At 39.8% G+C, this 20,634-nt stretch overlaps 1 protein-coding gene across 2 annotated transcripts in view; it reads left to right on the forward strand.

Moving 5' to 3' along the window:
- The window catches only part of LOC140739358 (glutamate receptor ionotropic, delta-2-like), a 506,376-nt gene that overhangs the window by 372,105 nt on the left and 113,637 nt on the right, over positions 1 to 20,634 (forward strand). For both annotated transcript variants that reach the window (XM_073067583.1, XM_073067584.1), the window contains 2 exons: positions 10,099 to 10,260; positions 13,313 to 13,432. In XM_073067583.1, the coding sequence (XP_072923684.1) occupies positions 10,099 to 10,260; positions 13,313 to 13,432 (282 nt within the window). The remainder of the gene's footprint in view (positions 1 to 10,098; positions 10,261 to 13,312; positions 13,433 to 20,634) is intronic.

Consider the following 20,634-nt stretch of genomic DNA (forward strand, 5'->3'; position numbering starts at 1 on the left):
AAAATGGATCTAGAGATCATGTCATTTTTGAGTTTTATTACAGTTTTATTACATTTACCTGTTACAAAATGAAAACAGGAATGAATATTTTGGATAAAAAGTTTTTTGTGTCTGTAGGCCAAGTGACAAAAGTTAAACAATATTTTTGCTATTTGTGAAGTTTTTTATTGTGTAATTTTGAAAGACTAGATTTGTATATTTCAGATTAAATAAGTTAATAGACAATAAGAAAATAAAAACAAATAATTCATTGAAAAGGCAAAATGCTGCAAATCTTGGAAGGTAGAAGCGTGGAAACATTTGTAGAAAAGAAAACAAGAATTTTGACAAATTAAATTTTAAGGAAAATATTAAAGCATTTAAATTTCTTTGGCATTTTTACACACTTTTAAAGTTTTCCATAGCTTTAATTTTAGAATGACAAACTTCTGATGTGTTTGTTCTATTGTCTGGATCATACATTAATCATAGTATCTTAAAGTTCACGTAATGTTGGTAAAGACACAAACACTAGAATTTTAGAACCTGTCCTCTGTTATAAACTGAATACAGACTGAAACTGAGAGCTAGTAGGTGTTCAAATTAAGTAGCTGTCATCTCAGTAATATTTAAGGAGCACTTGTTGCCTGCATTTTTTTCCCTATATATAATACTTACTTTTCTTTTCTTCATTGGCACATACGTGTTAGGAATGACTTAACTTCAGTAGGTAATTGGCAAGTCGTGCAAGAATGGTGTTGCTCGTATTTTGTTCAATCCTCATTTGTATACTTGTATACTGTCAATGAGCTGTGTGATCCAAGTAGGCACTTCTGGACTTTCACCAGGAATCCATAAAATATTTAAAATCAATCGATTTTGCTTTTTATACATGATATACCCACAAAAGAGCACAAGGTAATGTCCAAACAAAACAATTTGCAAAGTTATATAGAGAAGCTACATGATTAGGTCAAAATGACAGGCACAGTACATTGAGGGAAACATGAATTATCCACTTTGGTAGGAGAAATACTAAAACTGTATTGTTTTAAATGAAAGAGACTCAAGGATGTTGTGGTACTTGACATCTGGATATTTCATGCATGGAATGAAGGTTAGTCTGTAAATGCATCAAATAATTGATAAGGCAAGTGGAATGTTGGCAATTATTAAAAAGACAATGAAGTATAAAAACATACAAAATATTACGAATGCTGAATTCAATGAAACTACATCTGAAATGCTCTGTATAGTTTACGTCTTCTTATTGAAGAATGGATATAGTCACGATGGAGAGAGTGTGGAATGGTTGCTTCTTCATGGGAAGGGTTTGATTTTATGAGGAACAATTGAGCAGGCTGTTTTTTTTCATCCTTCAGAGTGTAGAAAGGTGAATGGTGATTTTGTCAAACCATTTGCAGTTCTAAGGGGAATTGACAGAGTTGAAATTGAGCACATGAACTGGCAAGTAGAGTGGTTGAAAAGAAATTTCTTCTCAGAGATCAGGAACCCTTGGAGATGTTTACCCCCGAAAGTTGTGAAGGGAGAACCACTGAATATATACAATGCTGAGGTCATCAAATTGGTTTTTTTTTTAGGAGAAAAACATGGTTAATTGTGGGAAAACAGTGTGGAAACCAAGATCAAATAACTCAAGATGAACTGTTGCTCTTATTTCCCATGTTAACAAAGAAAGTTCAATGTGCCTCAAGGATCTGTTCTGGGACCATTCCTCTTCATGATTTTTATAAATGATCTCAATGAGGAAGTGGAGGGATGGGTTAGTAAGTTTGCTGATGACACAAAGGTTGGGAATGTTGTGGATAGTGTGGAGGGCTGTCAGAGGTTACATCAGGACATTGATAGGATGCAAAATTGGGCTGAGAAGTGGCATTGAAGTTCAATCCAGCTAAGTGTGAAGTGGTTCATTTTGGTAGGTCAAATATGATGGCAGAATATAGTATTAATGGTAAGACTCTTGGCAGTGTGGAGGATCAGAGGGATCTTGTGGTCCAAGTCCATAGGACGCTCAAAGCAGCTGTGCAGGTTGACTCTGTGATTAAGAAGGTGTATGGTGTATTGGCCTTCATCAATCATGGGATTGAATTTAGGAGCCAAGAGGTAATGTTGCAGCTATATAGGACTCTGGTCAGACCCCGCTTGAAGTACTGTGCTCAGTTCTGGTCGCCTCACTACAGGAAGGATGTGGAAACCATAGAACGAGTGCAGAGGAGATTTACAAGGATGTTGCCTGGATTGGGGAGCATGCCATATGAGAATAGGTTGAGTGAACTCGGCCTTTTCTCCTTGGAGCAACGGATGATGAGAAGTGACGGGATAAAGGTGTATAAGATGATGAGAGGCATTGTTCATGTGGATAGTCAGAGGCTTTTTCCCAGGGCTAAAATGGCTGCCACTAGATGGCACAGGTTTAAGGTGCTGGGGAGTAGGTACAGAGGAGATGTCGGGATAAGTTTTTTTACTCAGAGAGTGGTGAGTGTGTGGAATGGGCTGCCAGCAACAAGTGGTGGAGGCAGATACGATAGGGTTTTTTAAGAGACTTTTGGATAGGTACATGGAGCTTCAAAAAATAAATGGCTATGGGTAAGCCTAGTAATTTCTAAGGTAGGGACATTTCGGCACAACTTTGTGGGCCAAAGGGCCTGTGTTGTGCTGTAGGTTTTCTATGTTTCTATATTCAAAGTAAATTCATTATCAAATTCCATATATGTCACCATATACTACCCTGAGATTTATCTTTTTGTGGGCATAATCAATATATCCATAATAGGATCAATAAATGACTGCACCAACAGGGCATTCAACCAATGTGCAAAAGACAACAAATTGCAAATATAAAAAGAAAGAAATAATAATAAATAAATATCCAATAAATATCAAGAACATGGGTGACTTTAACTTCCCTAATATAAACTGGGACCTTTAGAGTGCAGTGCAAGAGGCTTGCTATATAGACTGCACATCAGGAGAAAGATGATAACAAGGGAGAAGGTAGGACCTGCAAGGATAAAAAGGGGAACATGTGCTTGGATGCAGAGGATGTGAGTGAAGTCCTTAATAAGTACTTTATTTCAGTATTCACTAAGGAGAAAGCCTTGAATGATAGGGAGATCAGCAAGTATTAATATGCTAGGGTATTTCAAAGTAAAGAAGGAGGTAGTGTTGGATCTCTTAAAGAACATTAAGGTGGATAAGGGATAGGACAGGCTAGATGCAGGAAGATTGTTTCCGATGTTGGGGAAGTCCAGAACGAGGGGGTCACAGTTTAAGGATAAAGGGGAAGCCTTTTAGGACCGAGATGAGGAAAAACTTCTTCACACAGAGAGTGGTGTATCTGTGGAATTCTCTGCCACAGGAAACAGTAGAGGCCGGTTCATTGGCTATATTTAAGAGGAGGTTAGATATGGCCCTTGTGGCTAAACGGATCAGGGGGTATGGAGAGAAAGCAGGTACAGGGTTCTGAGTTGGAATATCAGCCATGATCATACTGAATGGCGGTGCAGGCTCGAAGGGCCAAATGGCCTACTCCTGCACCTATTTTCTATGTTTCTATGTTTCATAAGTGAGGAGATTGGTGCGGCTTTGACCAATACCTTTGTGTCCTCTTTAGCCACAGATGAGATCCTGGAGGACAAGTGATTAGCTAATGTTGTTCCATTATTCAGGAAGGGAACCAAGGATAGTCCTGGAAACTATAGACTGGTGAGTGTTACAGCAGTGGTGGGGAAGATACTGAAGGTAATTCTTAGGGATTGGTTTCATGAGCATTTGGAAAAACATGGTTTAATTAGGGAGAGCCAGCATGGCTTTGCACAGGGCAAGTTATGTCTAATTAACTTGATTGTGTTTTATGATGATGTGACGAGGGTTGTTAATGAAGGCAGAGCTATGGATGTTGTCTACCTGGATTTTAGTAAGGCACTAGACAAAATTCCTCATGGCAGGCTCATCCAAAAGATTAAGATGCATGGTGAATTGGTTGTTTGAATTCAGAACTGGCTTGCTAAGAGAAAATAGAGGGTAGTGTTGAAGGATCCCATTTTAGCTGGAGGTCTATAATTAGTGCTGTTGTACAGGGATCTGTACTGTACTGTTTGTTATGTATATAAATAACCTGGATGAAAATATAGATGAGTGGGTTTGCAAGTTTGCAGATGATAGAAAATTGGTGGCTTTATTGTTTTATGGTAGATAAACCATAAATGCCCAATGCCATTAGGCTTTACAATTCTACCGCCAGGACTTAAGAACTTTTTAAAAGCTATTATTAATGCTTTTTGAGATAGTGATTTAGATGCATGTCATATTTTTTTTTACTGAGTTAAGTATTGTATGTAATTAGTTTTGCTACAACAAGTGTATGGGACATTGGAAAAAAAGTTGAATTTCCCCATGGGGATGAATAAAGTATCTATCTATCTATCTAGATGACAGGCAAAGAATAGATATAGGTCCATTGCAGATACGGGTGGAAGAAATGTGAACTTTTGCACATTGGTAGGTAAAACTTAAAGAGACAGTGCACTGTTAATGGTGGACCCTTAACTTTGTTGAGGAGCAGAGGGATCTTGGGGTCTAAATTTTTAGTTCCCTGAAAGTGACGAACAGTTTTAAAGGGTGATTAAGAAGGCATATAGCATGCTTGCCTTTGTTTCTTGAGGCATTGAGTTCAAAAGTCAGATAGTTACGTTGCAGCTTTATAAAACTCTATTTTGGCCGCATCTGAGTTATTGCATACAGAACTGATCACCCCAGTTTCAGAGGGATGACAAGACTTCAGATATGGTGCAGAAGAAGCTGATAGGTAAACTGTCTTGTTGGCTCTCAATACCTCTCTCTGTAACTAGATCTGAACTTCTTTACAGACAGGTCACAATCAGTCCTTGTTGGCAGAAATACCATCACACCGAACACCAGTGCCCTCAGGGCTTCATGTGCGGTCTACCCCTGTTCATGTTGGCCTCATCAACAATGATGATGAAACGGCATACAGACAGGAGGTAGAGCAGCTGTTAGAATGGTGTGAGCACAACAACTTGAGATTAAATGTGGACAAGACCAACGGATGATTGTGGAAACACGAGATGCTGGAAATGCAAGCAACATGCACAAAATGCTGGTGGAACGCAGCAGGCCAGGCAGCATCTATAGGAAGACGTACAGCCGACGTTTCGGGCCGAGACCCTTCGACAGGACAAACTGAAAGAAGAGATGTAAGATTGTGGACTTTAGGAAGGTGCAGTTGACTATTCCTCACTGCACATATACTGCACCTCCGTGGAGAGATTCAGGAGCAGTAAGTTTCTGGGAGGGCACATAATGGATGATCTCATGGACCAGATGATGATCACAAAAGCACAGAAGTATTTCCGTTTCCTGAAGAGACTAACAAGTGAGGCTACCATTCCCCCACCCCCATCATTTTAACCAATCTTTACAGGAGCACCATCCTGTTCAGCTGTATCGCCATCTGGAATGGAAATTGCAAAGCATCTGACAACAAATCCCTACAAAGGACAGAGAGGACTGCTGAGAGAATCATCAGAGTCTCTCTTCCACCCGTCAGAGATATTTATCAGAGGCGCTGCATACTCAGAGCCTTTTGCATTGTCCGTGCTCCCTCACATCTGTCCAACGGTTTCTTTGACCTCCTACCATTAGGAAAGAGGCACTGTAGCAGTAGGACAAGAGCTGTTAGTTTGGGAGACAGCTTCTTCCCCCCCAGGCCATAAGAGTACTGAACACCCTGCCATCACCTATTTCATCACGCATGAAGAGTCAGCAGCATTATAATGTTTGCCTTTTAACCTGTGTCACCTTATTATTTGTTAATTTACTTGTAATATTACCTTATATGTTACATGTGTGAGTTACATGTACTGTGTTGTGCACCTTGGTCTGGAGGAATATTGCTTTGTTTGGTAGTATACATGTGTCTGATTTAATGACAATAAACTGAACTTCAACTTGAAGAGGCTTACCAGGACGTTGCCTGGATTAGAGGGCATGTACTATCACAAAGAGGTTGGGCAAACTTGGGTTGTTTTCTCTGGAGCAGCGGAGGCTGAGGGGAGATCTCAATGAGATTTATTAGCTTATGAGAGGCATAGATGGAGTAGATAGATAGTATTGTTTTCCCAGGGTTGAAATTTCTATAACCAGAGGACAAGCATTTAAGGTGAAAGGGGTTAATTTCAAATGTGATGTGAGGGACAAGTTCTTTTTTACACAGAGAGTGGGGGATGCCTGGAGTGGTGGTAGAGGCCAATAAATTATGGACTTTTAAGAGACGCTTGGGTAGGCACATGAATGTGAAGAAAATGGCAGGATTTGGACATGTGAAGCCAGTGGGATTCAGTTTAGTTGTCCATTTGATTGCTAATTTTTTTGATCTGACACAACATTGTGGGCCAAAGGGCCTGTTCCTGTGCTGTAATGTTCCAAGTTCCATATTGTCTCCCTTGTTATCATCTTTCTCCTGACGTACCGTCTATATAGCAAGCCTCTTGCACTGCACTCAGAAGGTCCCAGTTTATATTAGGGAAGTTAAAGTCTCCCATGCAACAACCCTGTTGTTTTTCGTTAAACTGCCTGTATGTTCCTTGGTGTTTGGATGGTTATTGGGGGTGGTTGGGGGTTTGTAGTACAATTTCATCAGAGAGATTGCACTCTTCCTAGCTTTGAGTCCTACCTTTATAGACTCAGTGGATGAGTCCTCCATTACGTCCCCTCTGAGTGCAGCTCTGATATTGTCACTGATTAGTAGTTCAACTCCCCTGCCTCTTTTACTTCCCTATCTATCTTTTTTTAAATATCAAAACCCTAGAACATTAAGCACCCATTCCTGCCTCTCTTTCAACTGTCTCTGTAATGGCCAAGCATTATCATTGCATGTACTGATCCATGTTCGAGGTTCTTCACATTTGCCCATAAGTGTCACAGTGTACACTGGCAAGACTGGACCCAGTTGCAGAGGAATGGCAGACTCTGTCACGAAGAGCACTGGCAACGACTCAACCCAAGGGCGGAGGAATGGCAAACTGCCCTTGAAGAGATGGAAACAAAAGTTAGACATTGGAATACTAACAGAGTATCGGTAACATAATTGACCGAAAGTGTGAGACAAATCATTTTCCACGAACACAAAGACTCCACTATCAGCACTAACCAAGAGTCCAAATTAAATAATCATAGAATGCAGAAAACCAGCGCCAGTCTCAATTACCTTGACAAGGTTAAACAGAAAGCATGAGAGCTTAACGACTCTACTTCAGACAACAATTAGTAAATTTAGGTGTTCAAGAAACTTACCAGCTCAACATTTAATGGAAAGCTGCAGAGGCCCACAGGCCTCATGACAATAATACTCCGAGCATTAAAATACACACACTTCAAACTATCTGTCCCATCACATCTATTACTTTGCTCCTAATGCTGTTAACTCCTGTTATATACCTATATCTATTATTACTGCTTCAATAATTATTACTTTGTTCCTATCATCTGTCACTGGCCCTGGTATTTACCCTCCTCTCCATCCTTCCACTTTCTGACATGATGCACTGGTCCTCACCCCACTCCAAACCAGCTTAAACACTCCCAAGCAGCACCAGCTAACCTCCCGGCCAGGATATTGGTTCTCCTTCAGTTGAGGAGCAACCTGTCCTTCTTGTACAGGTCACTCCTGCCCCAGAAGAGATTCTAATAATCTAAGGAGCCGAAATGCTGCCCCTGTTCCAGTTCCACATTCACTCATTCATCTGTACTGTCATCCTATTCCTGCCCTGATTAGCACATGGTACTGGGAGTTATCCAGAGATTACCTTGGAATTCCTACTCTTCAGTCTCTTTTCTAACTCCCTATACTTTGTGTGAAGGACCTCTTCCCCCTTTCTGTTCCTGTCATTGGTGCCATTGTGCATCACAACATCTGGCTGCTCACCCTTCTTGAAAGTATTCTGTAGCTGCTTTGAGACATCCTGGACCATAGCACCTCAGAGGCAACACACCATCCTGCTATCTCTTTTGTAGCTACAGAATTTCCTGTCCATCCCCCTAACTATCAAGTCTCCTTCACTATCGCTCTACCTGACTTTATCTACTCCCTGCTGAGTCTCAGAGCTGGCCACAGTGCTACTGGCCTGGCTGCTGCTACTGTGCCCTGATAGGTCATAATGTCAGCAGTATCCAAAGGGATATACTTGTTGTTGAGTGGAATGGCCTCTGGGAATTCTGCACTAACTGCTTAATCCCTTTAGTTCTCCTGGTGATCACTCATTTACTGCCAGACACCTGCACTCTGGGTGTGACCAACTCAGTAAAAGTTTCATCAATGAGATTTTCAGCCTCTTGGATGGTCCGAAATACATCCAGCTCTAACTCCAGTTCCTTCACCTTGTCAGTCAAGAGCTGAATTTGGGTGGACTTCCTACAGATGTAGTCACAAGGGAGACTGTTGGGTACCCTGAAACCCCAGTCTCAGAGGAGCAGCATTCCACCACCTAAACCATCCTGCCCACACTGAACTAAGGACTAAAGATCTACAGACAAAAACAGAAGCCTAAAACCTTTAAGTTTCCCCTAGGTTACTTACTCAGCCTCTTCCTGCTGTTTATTATATCTTGGCTTCAACTTCTCAAGCCTGAGTTTCACTATCAAAAATGAGACAGCAGCCTTAGCCTCCACCTGGTCTTGCTGAAGTCATGTTCTTGTATTTCAAGTGATTATAAAGGGTGGATAAAATATGGATAGTGGACATTGCTCTTGCTTCGCAGCCTGGAATCAGAATTTCCTCTGGAACACCTTTCTCCTTTTCTGATTATTTCCAAATACATTTGAAAGATGGGTTTAAGTTCCTAAACTATTTCCCACCCATTTGTCTGCCTTTGTAGGCCAATAGAATCAAATCTCTTTGGTGCCATGGTAGTGCTGCAGTTAGCACAACACTGTTACAGCTCAGGGTGTCAGAGTTCAGAGTTCAATTCCAGTGTCATTTGTAAGGATTCTCTGTACGTCCTCCCACTGGATTGCATGGGTTTTCCCCCAGTGCTTTGGTTTCCTCCCACAGTCCAAAGACCTACTGGGTAGGTGAATTAGTTATTGCAAATTGTCCAGTGATTAGGTTAGGGTTAAATCAAGTTGTTGGGGGTTTCTGGGGCAGCAGAGCTCAAAGGGCCAGAAAGGCCTATGCTACACTGTATCACCGAATAGATAAAATAAAACAAAACATAGTTTTAGGTCATATTTGTCTAATGGGAAAGAGTCTTTCCTTCCAGATTTACATACTTAGTTTTGACCTTGACCTTCAGCCACCAATTTGTTCCACTCTTCAAGATTTTGTAATGTTTAATGTCCCCCTTATCTGTGACAGTCCCAGTACTAATACGTTTGCTCTCTTTTCATTTGTCACTGGAATGCATCTTTGGGAAGCCTTCAGAAAATGGGGCTTTGATCATGACAGGATCAGTATAGCAAATGGGATGCTGCTTTGAAATGTTTGGAAAAGGAGCTGAAAAATCCTATCAATTTTCTCTTTTGACATGTGTTCTTTTTTCTCTCTGAAGCAACCACATTTTTAAAAGGTTAAAAATCTACTGTCTTAGACTCACAGAGATTAGACAAAGTTCCTGTCTCTTCAGTCATAAAATAATTTAAATTGATCGATATTTCCATAAGTTGCCTTAATGTAGAGGCTACCTTGAGTAAAAATCAGATCAGATTACACGTAAAACCACTTAAAGCAAAATATTGATTAATACATTGACTAATTGCCAAAGTCCATATAATGATTTTTAGGTGTTCTAATGAGGGTTTTCTAGTGAGTGCACTGGTTGGTAAAAATATTTGATATTATTAATGCACTTGGTGTAGACTTCTCATAGACCTTTAATGGTGTTATCCATGTGCTGCACCAGAGGACTGATAAATTTTCAAACAATTTGTATTGATGTGAGGGGAAGAATTCATTAGAGAAATTAAATGCTGTTCTTTGGCTAAAGAGTTTCATTAATCTGCAGTTTCCTTGTATCGGGAACTCATCATTTCAAAATTACTTTTTTTTTAGCTGAAAGTTATTCTTTGATCTAATCTATGCAGATCTCCAATCTCTATGTATATGACAGTGTTTTGCTGCTGGCTGATGCCTTCCATAAGAAGCTAGAAGATCGAAAATGGCACAGCATGGCTAGTTTGACATGCATAAGGAAAAACTCCAAGCCATGGCAAGGTGGAAAGTCTACATTTGATGCAATTAAAAAGGTTATGCATGTTTTATTTCAAAATTCAATAATATTATACCCATATAAGTATAGGTTGTATGCAATAGCAGAGTTAGAATCGATTCACTCTCTTTACTACGGTAATTCATTCACTTAGGAATGTAGCCATGCAAAGTGAACATAGAGAAAGTTTGCAGGCACAAGTGACTTACCTCCTTAAGGGCACACCAGGCATGTTAAAAAAGACATGATCTTATTTCTAGTTTACTCTCTCTCAGGCTTCTAATGTGCAAGAAATAGTCCCAAAATTGTCCCTAACTGCACTGATTTTATTCCAGTAAAAATGGGTGACATTTCATATCAACAAATTTAAACTTCCCTTCAATCTCTAAAAGTATGAAGGCAACTCTATTGTTCATGTCCTCACGGAGTTCATAGGAAAAGTTTCCACAAACAAGAGAAAATCTGCAGATGCTGGAAATCCAAGCAACACCCACAAAATGCTGGAGGAACTCAGCAGGCCAGGCAACATTGATGGAAAAGAATGCAGTCGGTTTCTTCTGGGCCTGAGACCCTTCGGCAGGACTGGAGGAACCTAGCTGAGGAGTAGATTTAAAAGGTGAGGGGAGGTGAGAGAGAAACACAAGGTGATAGGTGAAACCTAAAGGGGGAGGGATGAAGTAAAGAGCTGGGAAATTGATTGGTGAAAGAGATACGGGGCTGGAGAAGTGGGAGTCTGATTGAAGAGGACAGAAAGCCATAGGAGAAAGAACAGGGAGGAGGAACACCAAAGGGAGGCAATGGACGAGCAAAGAGATAAGGTCAGAAAGGGAAAAGGGGATAAAGAAAAGCTAAGTGGAGGGGGAGCATTACCGGAAGTTCAAGAAATCCGTGTTCATGTCATCAGGTTGGAGGTTACCCAGAAGGAAAATAAAGTGTTGTTCCTCCAGCTTGAGTGTGGCCTCATCACGACAGTGGAGGAGGCCATAGATAGACATATCAGAATGGGAATGGGACGTGGAATTAAAGTGGGTGAGGATTGGGAGATCTCGCTTTTTCTGACAGATGGAGTGTAGGTGTTTGCCAAAGCAGTCTCCCAATCTATGTTGGGTCTCACTAATATACAGGAGACCATACCGGGAGACCAGACACAGTATATGAGCCCAACAGACTCACAGGTGAAGTGTCGCCTCACCTGGAAGGACTGTTTGGGGCCCTGAGTGGTAGTGAGGGAGGAGGTGTAGGGGCATGTGTACCTCCAAGCTATCTGTTATCCATCACTTACGTATTAAGTCATAGAATCATAGCACAGAAACAGGCTTGGAGTGTTAGAACTTTATTTGTTACTGATATTTGTATGAAAGTAATTTGATCCTGAGAATGCTAAAGCGCCTATTTAAAAGAGAAGCAATAATGGAAAGAGCATTTAAAATGATTAAGGACTTGAAAATGTATGCTTGCAGCAAACAGCCTGTCTTCTGACTAGGAGTGAGTTACTGAGTCCTTTTAAGGTTATGCCTGGTACTCTGCTTTTTTTAATGTTGCTGTGTCTTATACTATGTTAACTGTGAAAGTAGAATTCTATGATCAAGAGAATGATGATACTGGGCCTGCATTAGAGGATATTTGTGTTCATATCCCTCTATGGGAAATTGTCAAATTGAATTTTATAAACCCAATGATTTGTGCAATATCACCGATTAGATCCCTAATGTCCTAACTGTCTAGCCCGTATTTGATTCTAGTCCACATTACTGAAATGACTCTGAATGACGGTTTAATAATGCATGCATCCAGGCTGTAGGCAAAAACACTAAATTCAGCAGATTTGTTCAGAAGATTAGACTGTCCTACAAAAATCACCTCAGGCTCCATATCACAAAAAATTACTGGTAATCTCAGCCCAGTCAACCCTGAGAGTGTTCCATACTAACAACAGAATATTACGATTCAAGATTGTCTTGAAGGTAAGGTATGCAATGATTTCACATAATCAGTCTTACAGATTAATAACCAGTCATCAACGACATAGATTCATCCAGTACAATATATGTACACTATTGAGTCTAACTTCTATGCAGTAGGCAGGCTGGCTGGAGCTGACATTCCTAATCAGCCATTGCAACTCCAATTTGTCACTGATTGTACCTAAGTGTTTTAATGAGATTTAAATGAATGCCATTTTTACATACTCCTAATGTCTTTAATTTTAATTTTCTTACAGTTTCATGTGTAATACTTCTCAATAGTCTCTTATGACTCAGAATTAGAACAGCTTTGAGAGCTCTGAAAGATGGCAAAGTTCTGCCTCCATTTTTGCCTCCTTTCAAAGTTTGTTGGAGATTTTCTATGGGTGATGGACTCTGCCAGACACCACCTGAGGCCCAACTGCTATGTTGTTTTGTTGCCTAGGAGATCAGGATGGGTTTCCCTGCCCAGTCCAGGTGAATGCAAGTATCCAGCGACTGTGCGTGTTAGGCCAGATCGAGCAGAATCCATTCCCACAAAGTCAAAGGAGATTTTTTTGCAAATTATCCACTATCATCTTTTATCCACAGGCATATATTCTAAAGTCACCACTCCTCTCCTCATTAATTGAACACTTGGAAATTCATTTTTGGTGAGGGATTTCCCAGTGGTGCATGAATTAGGCATGCATGTTGTAGCATTAGTTCACTGTACTCTGTTTCCAAAATACAATACCATTGACTTCCACTTCAGAAGTGAAGCATGGACTATACATGTGTGTACCTTTAGCCCAGCCTTTTGAGAGCAATGTTGTAACAACATTTCCTTGTGACGTTAAGAATTCACTAGTCCGTACATTCATCTTTGATCTCATGTACTGAGCATCAAATCCAATATTCAAGCAACCAAACATTTTTATCAAGTGGAACCATACCCATGTCCTTCTTCAAGTTGCAAGGCATTAATGGCCATCCCTTTACAGTTCTCTAAGATGACAAGCATTGTTGTGGAAAGAAATCCTCTAAACACCAATAAATGCCAAAATGTCTTTCCTCATTTTTCATGCTGGCTGTTTATGTGGACTTCAAATTTCAAATTCTACAAATTGTTTCTTTTTTTTATAGGGAAAAGTGAGTGGATTAACTGGAATGCTCAGTTTTAGGGATGATGGTACAAATGCAAATGTCCTGTTTGAAATTCTTGGTACCAGTTACAGTGAGGAAAAGGATAAAGGCATTCAACGTGTAAGTAACATTTCAGCATTTACAGTTAAGAAGAGGGGATGAACTATGCTACTTCTAATAAAGTATTTTACCCTGAACTTCAATTGGTTTAGCGGCTATTTAAATTAATGTACTATTTGTTATAAATTTTCTCTTCAGATGCATCTTCACCTTGTAGTGATAGTATTTCAAGTGCAACTCTCCTATTTTCCATGAAAAATTCTGCTCCAACCTCAACAGAACTTTGGCAGATAAAAACCAGTACCTCAGAGCTTCTGCCCCGGAGTGTACATTTTGCTGTTTTTAGTAAAGAGAACAATGTGTAGATTTGCAACCAGACCCGTCCTATTGTTAAAGGAACACCTTAAAATGATTTCTTAAGCTTTAATAAGAATTCTTTCTTCCCAGATCCTTACAGCTGAATGACAGCATAGATCATGCTAAGGCATCAGACAAGCCAGAGTGTCCTGCATAGGTTAAACAGGATAATTTCCAAAGTCACCTCACACAATCTTCCATCATCGCACTGTACTCCTGAGATTGACATTACACTGGTTCAATGTTCTTGGCAATGCATTGTGGGATTGTTTGAGGGCAAGTAGTTGTGATCATTGAAATGTTAGTGCTATATATCATTATAATTCTTATAATTTTCAATGATCCCTGGGTCTACACTTATGGGAAAACTTACTGTCACCCCAACACTTTTCTAGTCATGGACATCTTATAAGAGAATTCTACAGCCATGTGGTCCTTATATATTAAATAATAAAAGTTCTGTAAAATTTAGTGGAAAAGTGCAAAATGTACATGTTAAGGACATTCAATATAAATATCAAGATGCTCTTAGCTAAGTTTGGTTCAACTGATAAAACCTAACAGGACTGAAAAGGTAACAAGCTATGAGAATTTAATGCATCATATTATGTTTAATTCAGGACACAAATAAATTTGTTTATTTGCAGAAACAAATAAATATGTCCCATTCATTGTATTTGAATTTCAACAATGACAAAAGCAAAGCTGCATAATTCTGTGAATAAATTCATGATGGTGTATGGCTGAGAGCTCTGGCGATGCAAAAGTCAAACTTCACTCTCAGCTCTGTCCTGTTTCCAGGCAGGATAAACTGCTTCTGGGCCACAAAATGTAGGAAGTTGAATAATTTGCCGTGGATTCATTGTGTGAATTATTTTTGTGCTAAATATGATGCAATTACTTTGTGGGAAATATCGATTTACAGTTGTGTAGTGCAGAAGACACCATGACTTACTTTGATACATTATCTTTCAACTCCTGTGTAATATAAATATGCCTCAATGATCTGTGGAGATTTCACAGATCCAACTGGCAGTGTATTGGTGTAAATCAGGTGAAAGTAGCAAGATTTCTATTCCATTGGAACTGTGCCCAGTGTAATTTACAACAGACTGAAGATGACCCATTCACTTTTAGTGTGACATTATGTGTCTCATACACTTATCCAATTTCAAGCTGGAAAAAATTGCAAAAAGATGAAATTAAATTTTGAGATCTTCAACCAGGATTGGCTGCTGCTTATTTCCTTAAAATACCAAAAACCTTGTGGAGTTCTACTGAAAGAGATAAAGGATTCTTTGGAAGTTGAGATCAAAGTCATAATTTGTATTCCTGCAGATCAACTCCAGAATGTTTTCTTAGATAAAGCTCAAGAAATTTCCCATTGCCACATTTACACACTATTTGTTTTCACAGGAACAAACAAAACTGTCTGAACCCTTAACAAACTGGTATCCTTGTCAAAGTGACTGAAATCTTCAGAGGGATTTAATCGAGGTTTAACTCAATACTAGCCAGAAGAGAATGACAGGATGGAAGTGACTACAATGTATCAAAGTCTTTTATACCATTAGACTTTGTGGTGTCCTTCAAAAACTACAGAACTATCTACATGGCAAAAGCAAAATACCAGTGCCGCAGAAAATCTGAAAAGTAAATAGAAAATGTTGAGGATACTCAGCATAAATGGGTATCCTCATATTATCTAAATATTCACTACTTAAATACTAAATAAAAAGTTAATAATTAAGGCAGATGACCTTCTGTCAGATTAGTTCTATTGCCTGAATCTTAAATTGGCTGAATCACACTAGCTGCACCCAAATGGAACTGCTTGCATTCAGCACGGACTTACAGCTATAGTCTGTAAAATACAGGGATCCATAAATTACTTACAGATTTGAAGGGCCAAATCTGACAGTTTAGGTCACCACTGAATTACATGGGAAATTAAACAGTGTGGCCCATATTTGCTGGGGCTCCCCATCATTATGCTGCTAGATTGGCAAGGGCACAGGAGTCACAACTCCATTGATTTCCATAGATATGTCGGATCCAGAGGGGAAGCATAGCTGAAGCTAAGTCATTTATTAAAAAAGAATGTTTTCCTTTAGTTTTAAAATCAGTAATTATATTTATGATTTTTACAACATAATTTCATTACTTAGCTCTACCTTAATGGTTTTAAGTATTTTTTCTAAATATTGTGTACTTATAATTATTTAAAAAGTTAAATTATTTATTTCAGTTTTAATGATTATCAAATAGCTGAGAGTCATAGGCATTTGAAATGTTAAAAACACGAAACAAAGCTCCACTGCTACTCTGCTTTAAGTTGCTGTTGTTATGGAGGCACAACAAGAAAGAAAGGTCTCGGCCCAAAACGTCAACTGTCCTTTTTTCCATAGATGCTGCCTGGCCTGCTGAGTTCCTCCAGCATTGTGTGTGTGTTACCCTTCTTTCCAACGTATGTTTGTTGATACATGTGCAGATGATGCAGTTTACCATTATAAAAAATTGTGAAGAAGCCTGTTTTCTATGAACACACCCTTCCACACACTTAACATGGGGGGTCACCTGTATAGTATTTCTGTGCAAGCAATCATTAAATGCTGCTCTGGATACTACATGAGATGCAGCTACATTTTCTCTGCAACAGCATTATCATTGATATGCCTCTCACTGTATTTGAAAGCTCAACAACTGCCACACAGTCCATTTTTCCTCTAATGCTGTTTGGTGCCGCCTGTACAGTATATACACACAGTTTTTTCTTACTATTGTGCTTCCAATGGTGATAGTACATCAAATGCTAAATCAAATTATGCACTCAAGCATTTATGTAAAATCTATAATGCTACTTGAGGGAAAATAGCGTATAAAGTAATTGCCTTATTTCTGTGCGTGAGCCTCCTGTAACTCAAGGAGTCCTTTCTTAATAGCAGATCTGCCAAATTCTTATACACCACTTAGTCCCAAATCATTTCTGCTGAATACATAAGCATGCAACGGGGCTGCTTAAGTCTCATTTAGTGCCTGATAATTTAGCTGCCACAATCCTTTAAGTTACACTGAATCAAGAAGAGATTTAGTATCACAGACTTGTATTTCATGAAACTCATTGTTTTGCCACAACAGTACAGTGCAAATGCATTAATTTACTATAAATTTTAAAAGAACTAAATGAATAGTGCAAAAATGCATAAACAAGAAGAAGAAGGCGGGTTATATAAGGTTTAGGAAGAGCATACTTAATTACGGTCTTGAAGAAGGGTCTTGGCCCGAAACATCAACTATCCATTCACTTCCATAGATTTGCCTGACCTCCTGAGTTCTTACAGCATTTTGTGTATTTTACTTAAATAAGGTGTTGGAAGCAAGGATCAGACAAAGCTCCTGAGACTTATGAGAAAGCCAGGCAGGAGCTTAAGAAGCAACCTTGGAGAGCTAGAAGGGGGCATGAGAAGGCTTTAGTGAACAGGATTATGGAAAACTTCAATGCATACTTACACATACATGGAGAACAGGAGGATGATTAGAGTGAGGGAGGACTAATCAAAGATAAAAGAGCAAATATGTGCCTGTAGACGGAGGAGGTAGGGGAAGTCCTTGATCAGGTACTTTACTTTAGTATTTATCAGTTAGAGAGACCTTGATTAATGTGAGTTCAGCATTGAACAGGCCGATATGCTGGAATGAATTAATATTAAGAAAGGATGTGCTGGAACTTCTGAAAAACATTAGATACTTAAGTCCCCGGGGCCAGAGAGAATATACCTTAAGTTGGTAAGAGAAGTGAAGCAAGAGATTGCTGTGGCTTTGGCGATGATATTTGCATATCACTGCCCACAGGAGCAGTACCAGAAGATTGGAAGGTGGCAAATATTATTCATTTGTTTAAGAAAGGTATTAGGGATAACATGGGATGTCTTAGAACAGTGGTGGGCAAGCTATTGGGGAGGATTTTAGAAAGTTTAGATACGAAGGATGTGGAAGCTTTAGAGTAGATACAGAGGATATTTATCAGGGCGTTGGTTGGAATAGAGAACTTACCTATGAGGATACGTTGAACTGACTAAGGCATTTCTCTTTAGGATGACAGGGGACTTGATAGAGGTGTATAAGATAATAAGAGGCATAGAAAAAGTCAATAAAGAATGCCTGTTTCCCAGGGCATAATTTTAAAATGAGTGAAGGAAAGTGAAGTGGGGATGTCGGAGGTAGATTTTTTTTTATGGAGAGAGTGATATTTGAATGGAATGTACTGCTGGGGTTGGTGGCAGAGCTAGGTTTATTGGGATATTTAAGAGACCCTCAGATAGGCATGTGGGGTGGCACGGTTGTGTAGTAGTTAGTAGAATGTTTTACAATACTAATACCTGGGTTCAGTTCCCACTGCCGCCTGTAAGGAATTTGTACATTCCTCCTGTGACCACATGGGTTCCTTCCAGGTGCTCCGGTTTCCTCCCGCAGGCCAAAATGTGCCAGTTGGCGAATTAATTGATTATTGTAAATCCTCCCAGGAATAGGCTACGATTAAACCAGGGAATTGCTGGACAGCATGGCTTGAAGGGCCGGAAGGCCTATTCCAGGCTTTATCTCAATAAATAAGTAAATTAAAGAATATTGGAGGACTGTAGATTGATCTTGAAATAAGTTGAAAGGTTGGTCATCATTGTATCTAAAAGGACTGTACTGTGGTGTACTTTCTACAGTACAAAAGAGAGGACATATAATAGAGCAAAAATCAGTGGGAAGTTAGAGGACTGGGAAGCTTTTAAAATCAACAGAAGGTGACTACAGAAGTCAATAAGAAGGTAAAGATGGAATATGAAAGTAAGCTAACCAACAATATTGAAGAGGATACCAAATGTTTCTTCAGATATATAAAGTGTAAAAAAGGAGAAGGGTGTCCCAGGTGTCAGAGGTCATGAAGTGTGTGAAGTTACCAATACTAGGGAGAAGGTTCTCAGGAAACTGAAAGGATCTGAGGATAGATAAGTCACCTGGATCAGTTGGTGTATACCCAAGGGTTCTTCAAGAGGTGACTGAATAGATTGTAGTGGCATTAGTAATGATCTTTCAAGAATCGCTAGATTCTGGAATGTTTCAGAAAGACTACGAACATTGCAAATGTCACTCTACTCTTCAGGAAGAGAGAAAGGCAGAAAAAAGGAAATTATAGGCCAGTCAGTCTGATGTCAGTGGTTGGGAAGATGTTGGAGTCAACTTCTAAGGATGAGGTCTCAGGTTACTTGGAGGCACATGATAAAATAGGCTGTAGTCAGCATGGTTTCCTTCAAGGGAAAATCTTGTCTGACAAATCCAATGGAATTCTTTGAAGAAATAACCAGCAAAATAGACAAAGGAGAATCAGCTGATATGTACTTGGATTTTCAGAAGGCCTTTGACAAAGTGCCACACATGAGGCTGCTTAACTAGCCATGTGCCCATGCTATTACAAGAAAGATTTTAGCATGGATGATTGGCAGGAGACAAAGAGAAGGAATAAAGGCAGCCTTTTCTGGTTGGCTGCTGGTAGACGAATGGTGTTCCACATGGGTTTGTGTTGGGACCAATCCTTATTATGTTAAATGTCAAGGATTTGGATGATGGAATTGATGGCTTTGCTGCAAGTTTTCAGATGATGTGAAGATAGGTGGAGTGGCAAGTAGTTTAGAGGAAGTAGAGAGGCTACTGGTTAGACAAGGATATATACAGATTAGGAGAATGGGCAAAGAGGGGGCACATAGAATACATTGTCGGGAAGTGTATGGTAATGCACTTTGGTAGAAGAAATGAAAGGATTGTCTAATTTCTAAATGGAGAGAAAATATATAAAAAATACTGAAGCGCAAAGGGACTTGGGAGACCTTGTGCAGGATTCCCTAAAGGTGAATTTGCAGGTTGAGTCTGCGGTGAGAAAGGCAAAATGCAATGTCAGCATTCATTTCAAGAGGACTAGTATATAAAGGTCAGGATGTAATGTTGAGGCTTTATAAAATACTGGTGAGGCCTCATTTGGAGTGTTGTGAGCAGTTTTGGGCTTTTTATCTTAGAAACTAAAAAGAGTTCCAAGGAGGCGCACGAAAGTAATTCCAGTATTGAATGGTTTGTCATATAGAAATATAGAACAAACCTACATCACAATACAAGCCTTTCAGCCCACAAAGCTTTGCCAATCATGTCCTTACCTTAGAAATTACCTAGGATTACCAATAGCCCTCTATGTTTCTGAGCTCCATGTACCTCTTAAAAGACCCTATCATATCGCCGGCAGCCCATTCCACGCACTCAGCACTCTCTGCGTAAAAGAAATTACCCCGACATCTTCTCTGTACCTACTTGCAAGCACCTTAAAGCTGTGCCCTCTCGTGCTGGGAAAAAGCCTCTGACTATCCACATGATCAATGCCTCTCATCATCTTATATACCTCTATCAGATCACCTCTCATCCTCCACCGCTCCAAGGAGAAAAGGCCGAGTTCATTCAATGTATTCTCATAAGGCATACTCTCCAATCCAGGCAACATCCTCGTAAATCTCCTCTGCACCCTTTCTATAGTTTCCACATGCTTCCTATAGTGAAGCGGCCAGAACTGAGCACAGTACTCCAAGTGGAGTCTGACCAGGGTCCTATAAAGCTGTAACAATACCTGTCGACTCTTAAACTCAATCTCATGATTGATGAAGGCCAATGCACCGTATGCCTTCTTAACCACACAGTCAACTTGCACAGCAGCTATGAATGTCCTATGGACTCGGACCCCAAGATCCCTCTGATCCTCCACACTGCCAATAGTCTTACCATTAATACTATATTCTGCCATCATATCTGACCTACCAAAATGAACCACCTCACACTTAGCTGGGTTGAACTCCATCTGCCACTTCTCAGCCCAGTTT

Source organism: Hemitrygon akajei, chromosome 15 (assembly GCF_048418815.1).
Source record: "Hemitrygon akajei chromosome 15, sHemAka1.3, whole genome shotgun sequence".
NCBI lineage: Eukaryota > Metazoa > Chordata > Chondrichthyes > Myliobatiformes > Dasyatidae > Hemitrygon > Hemitrygon akajei.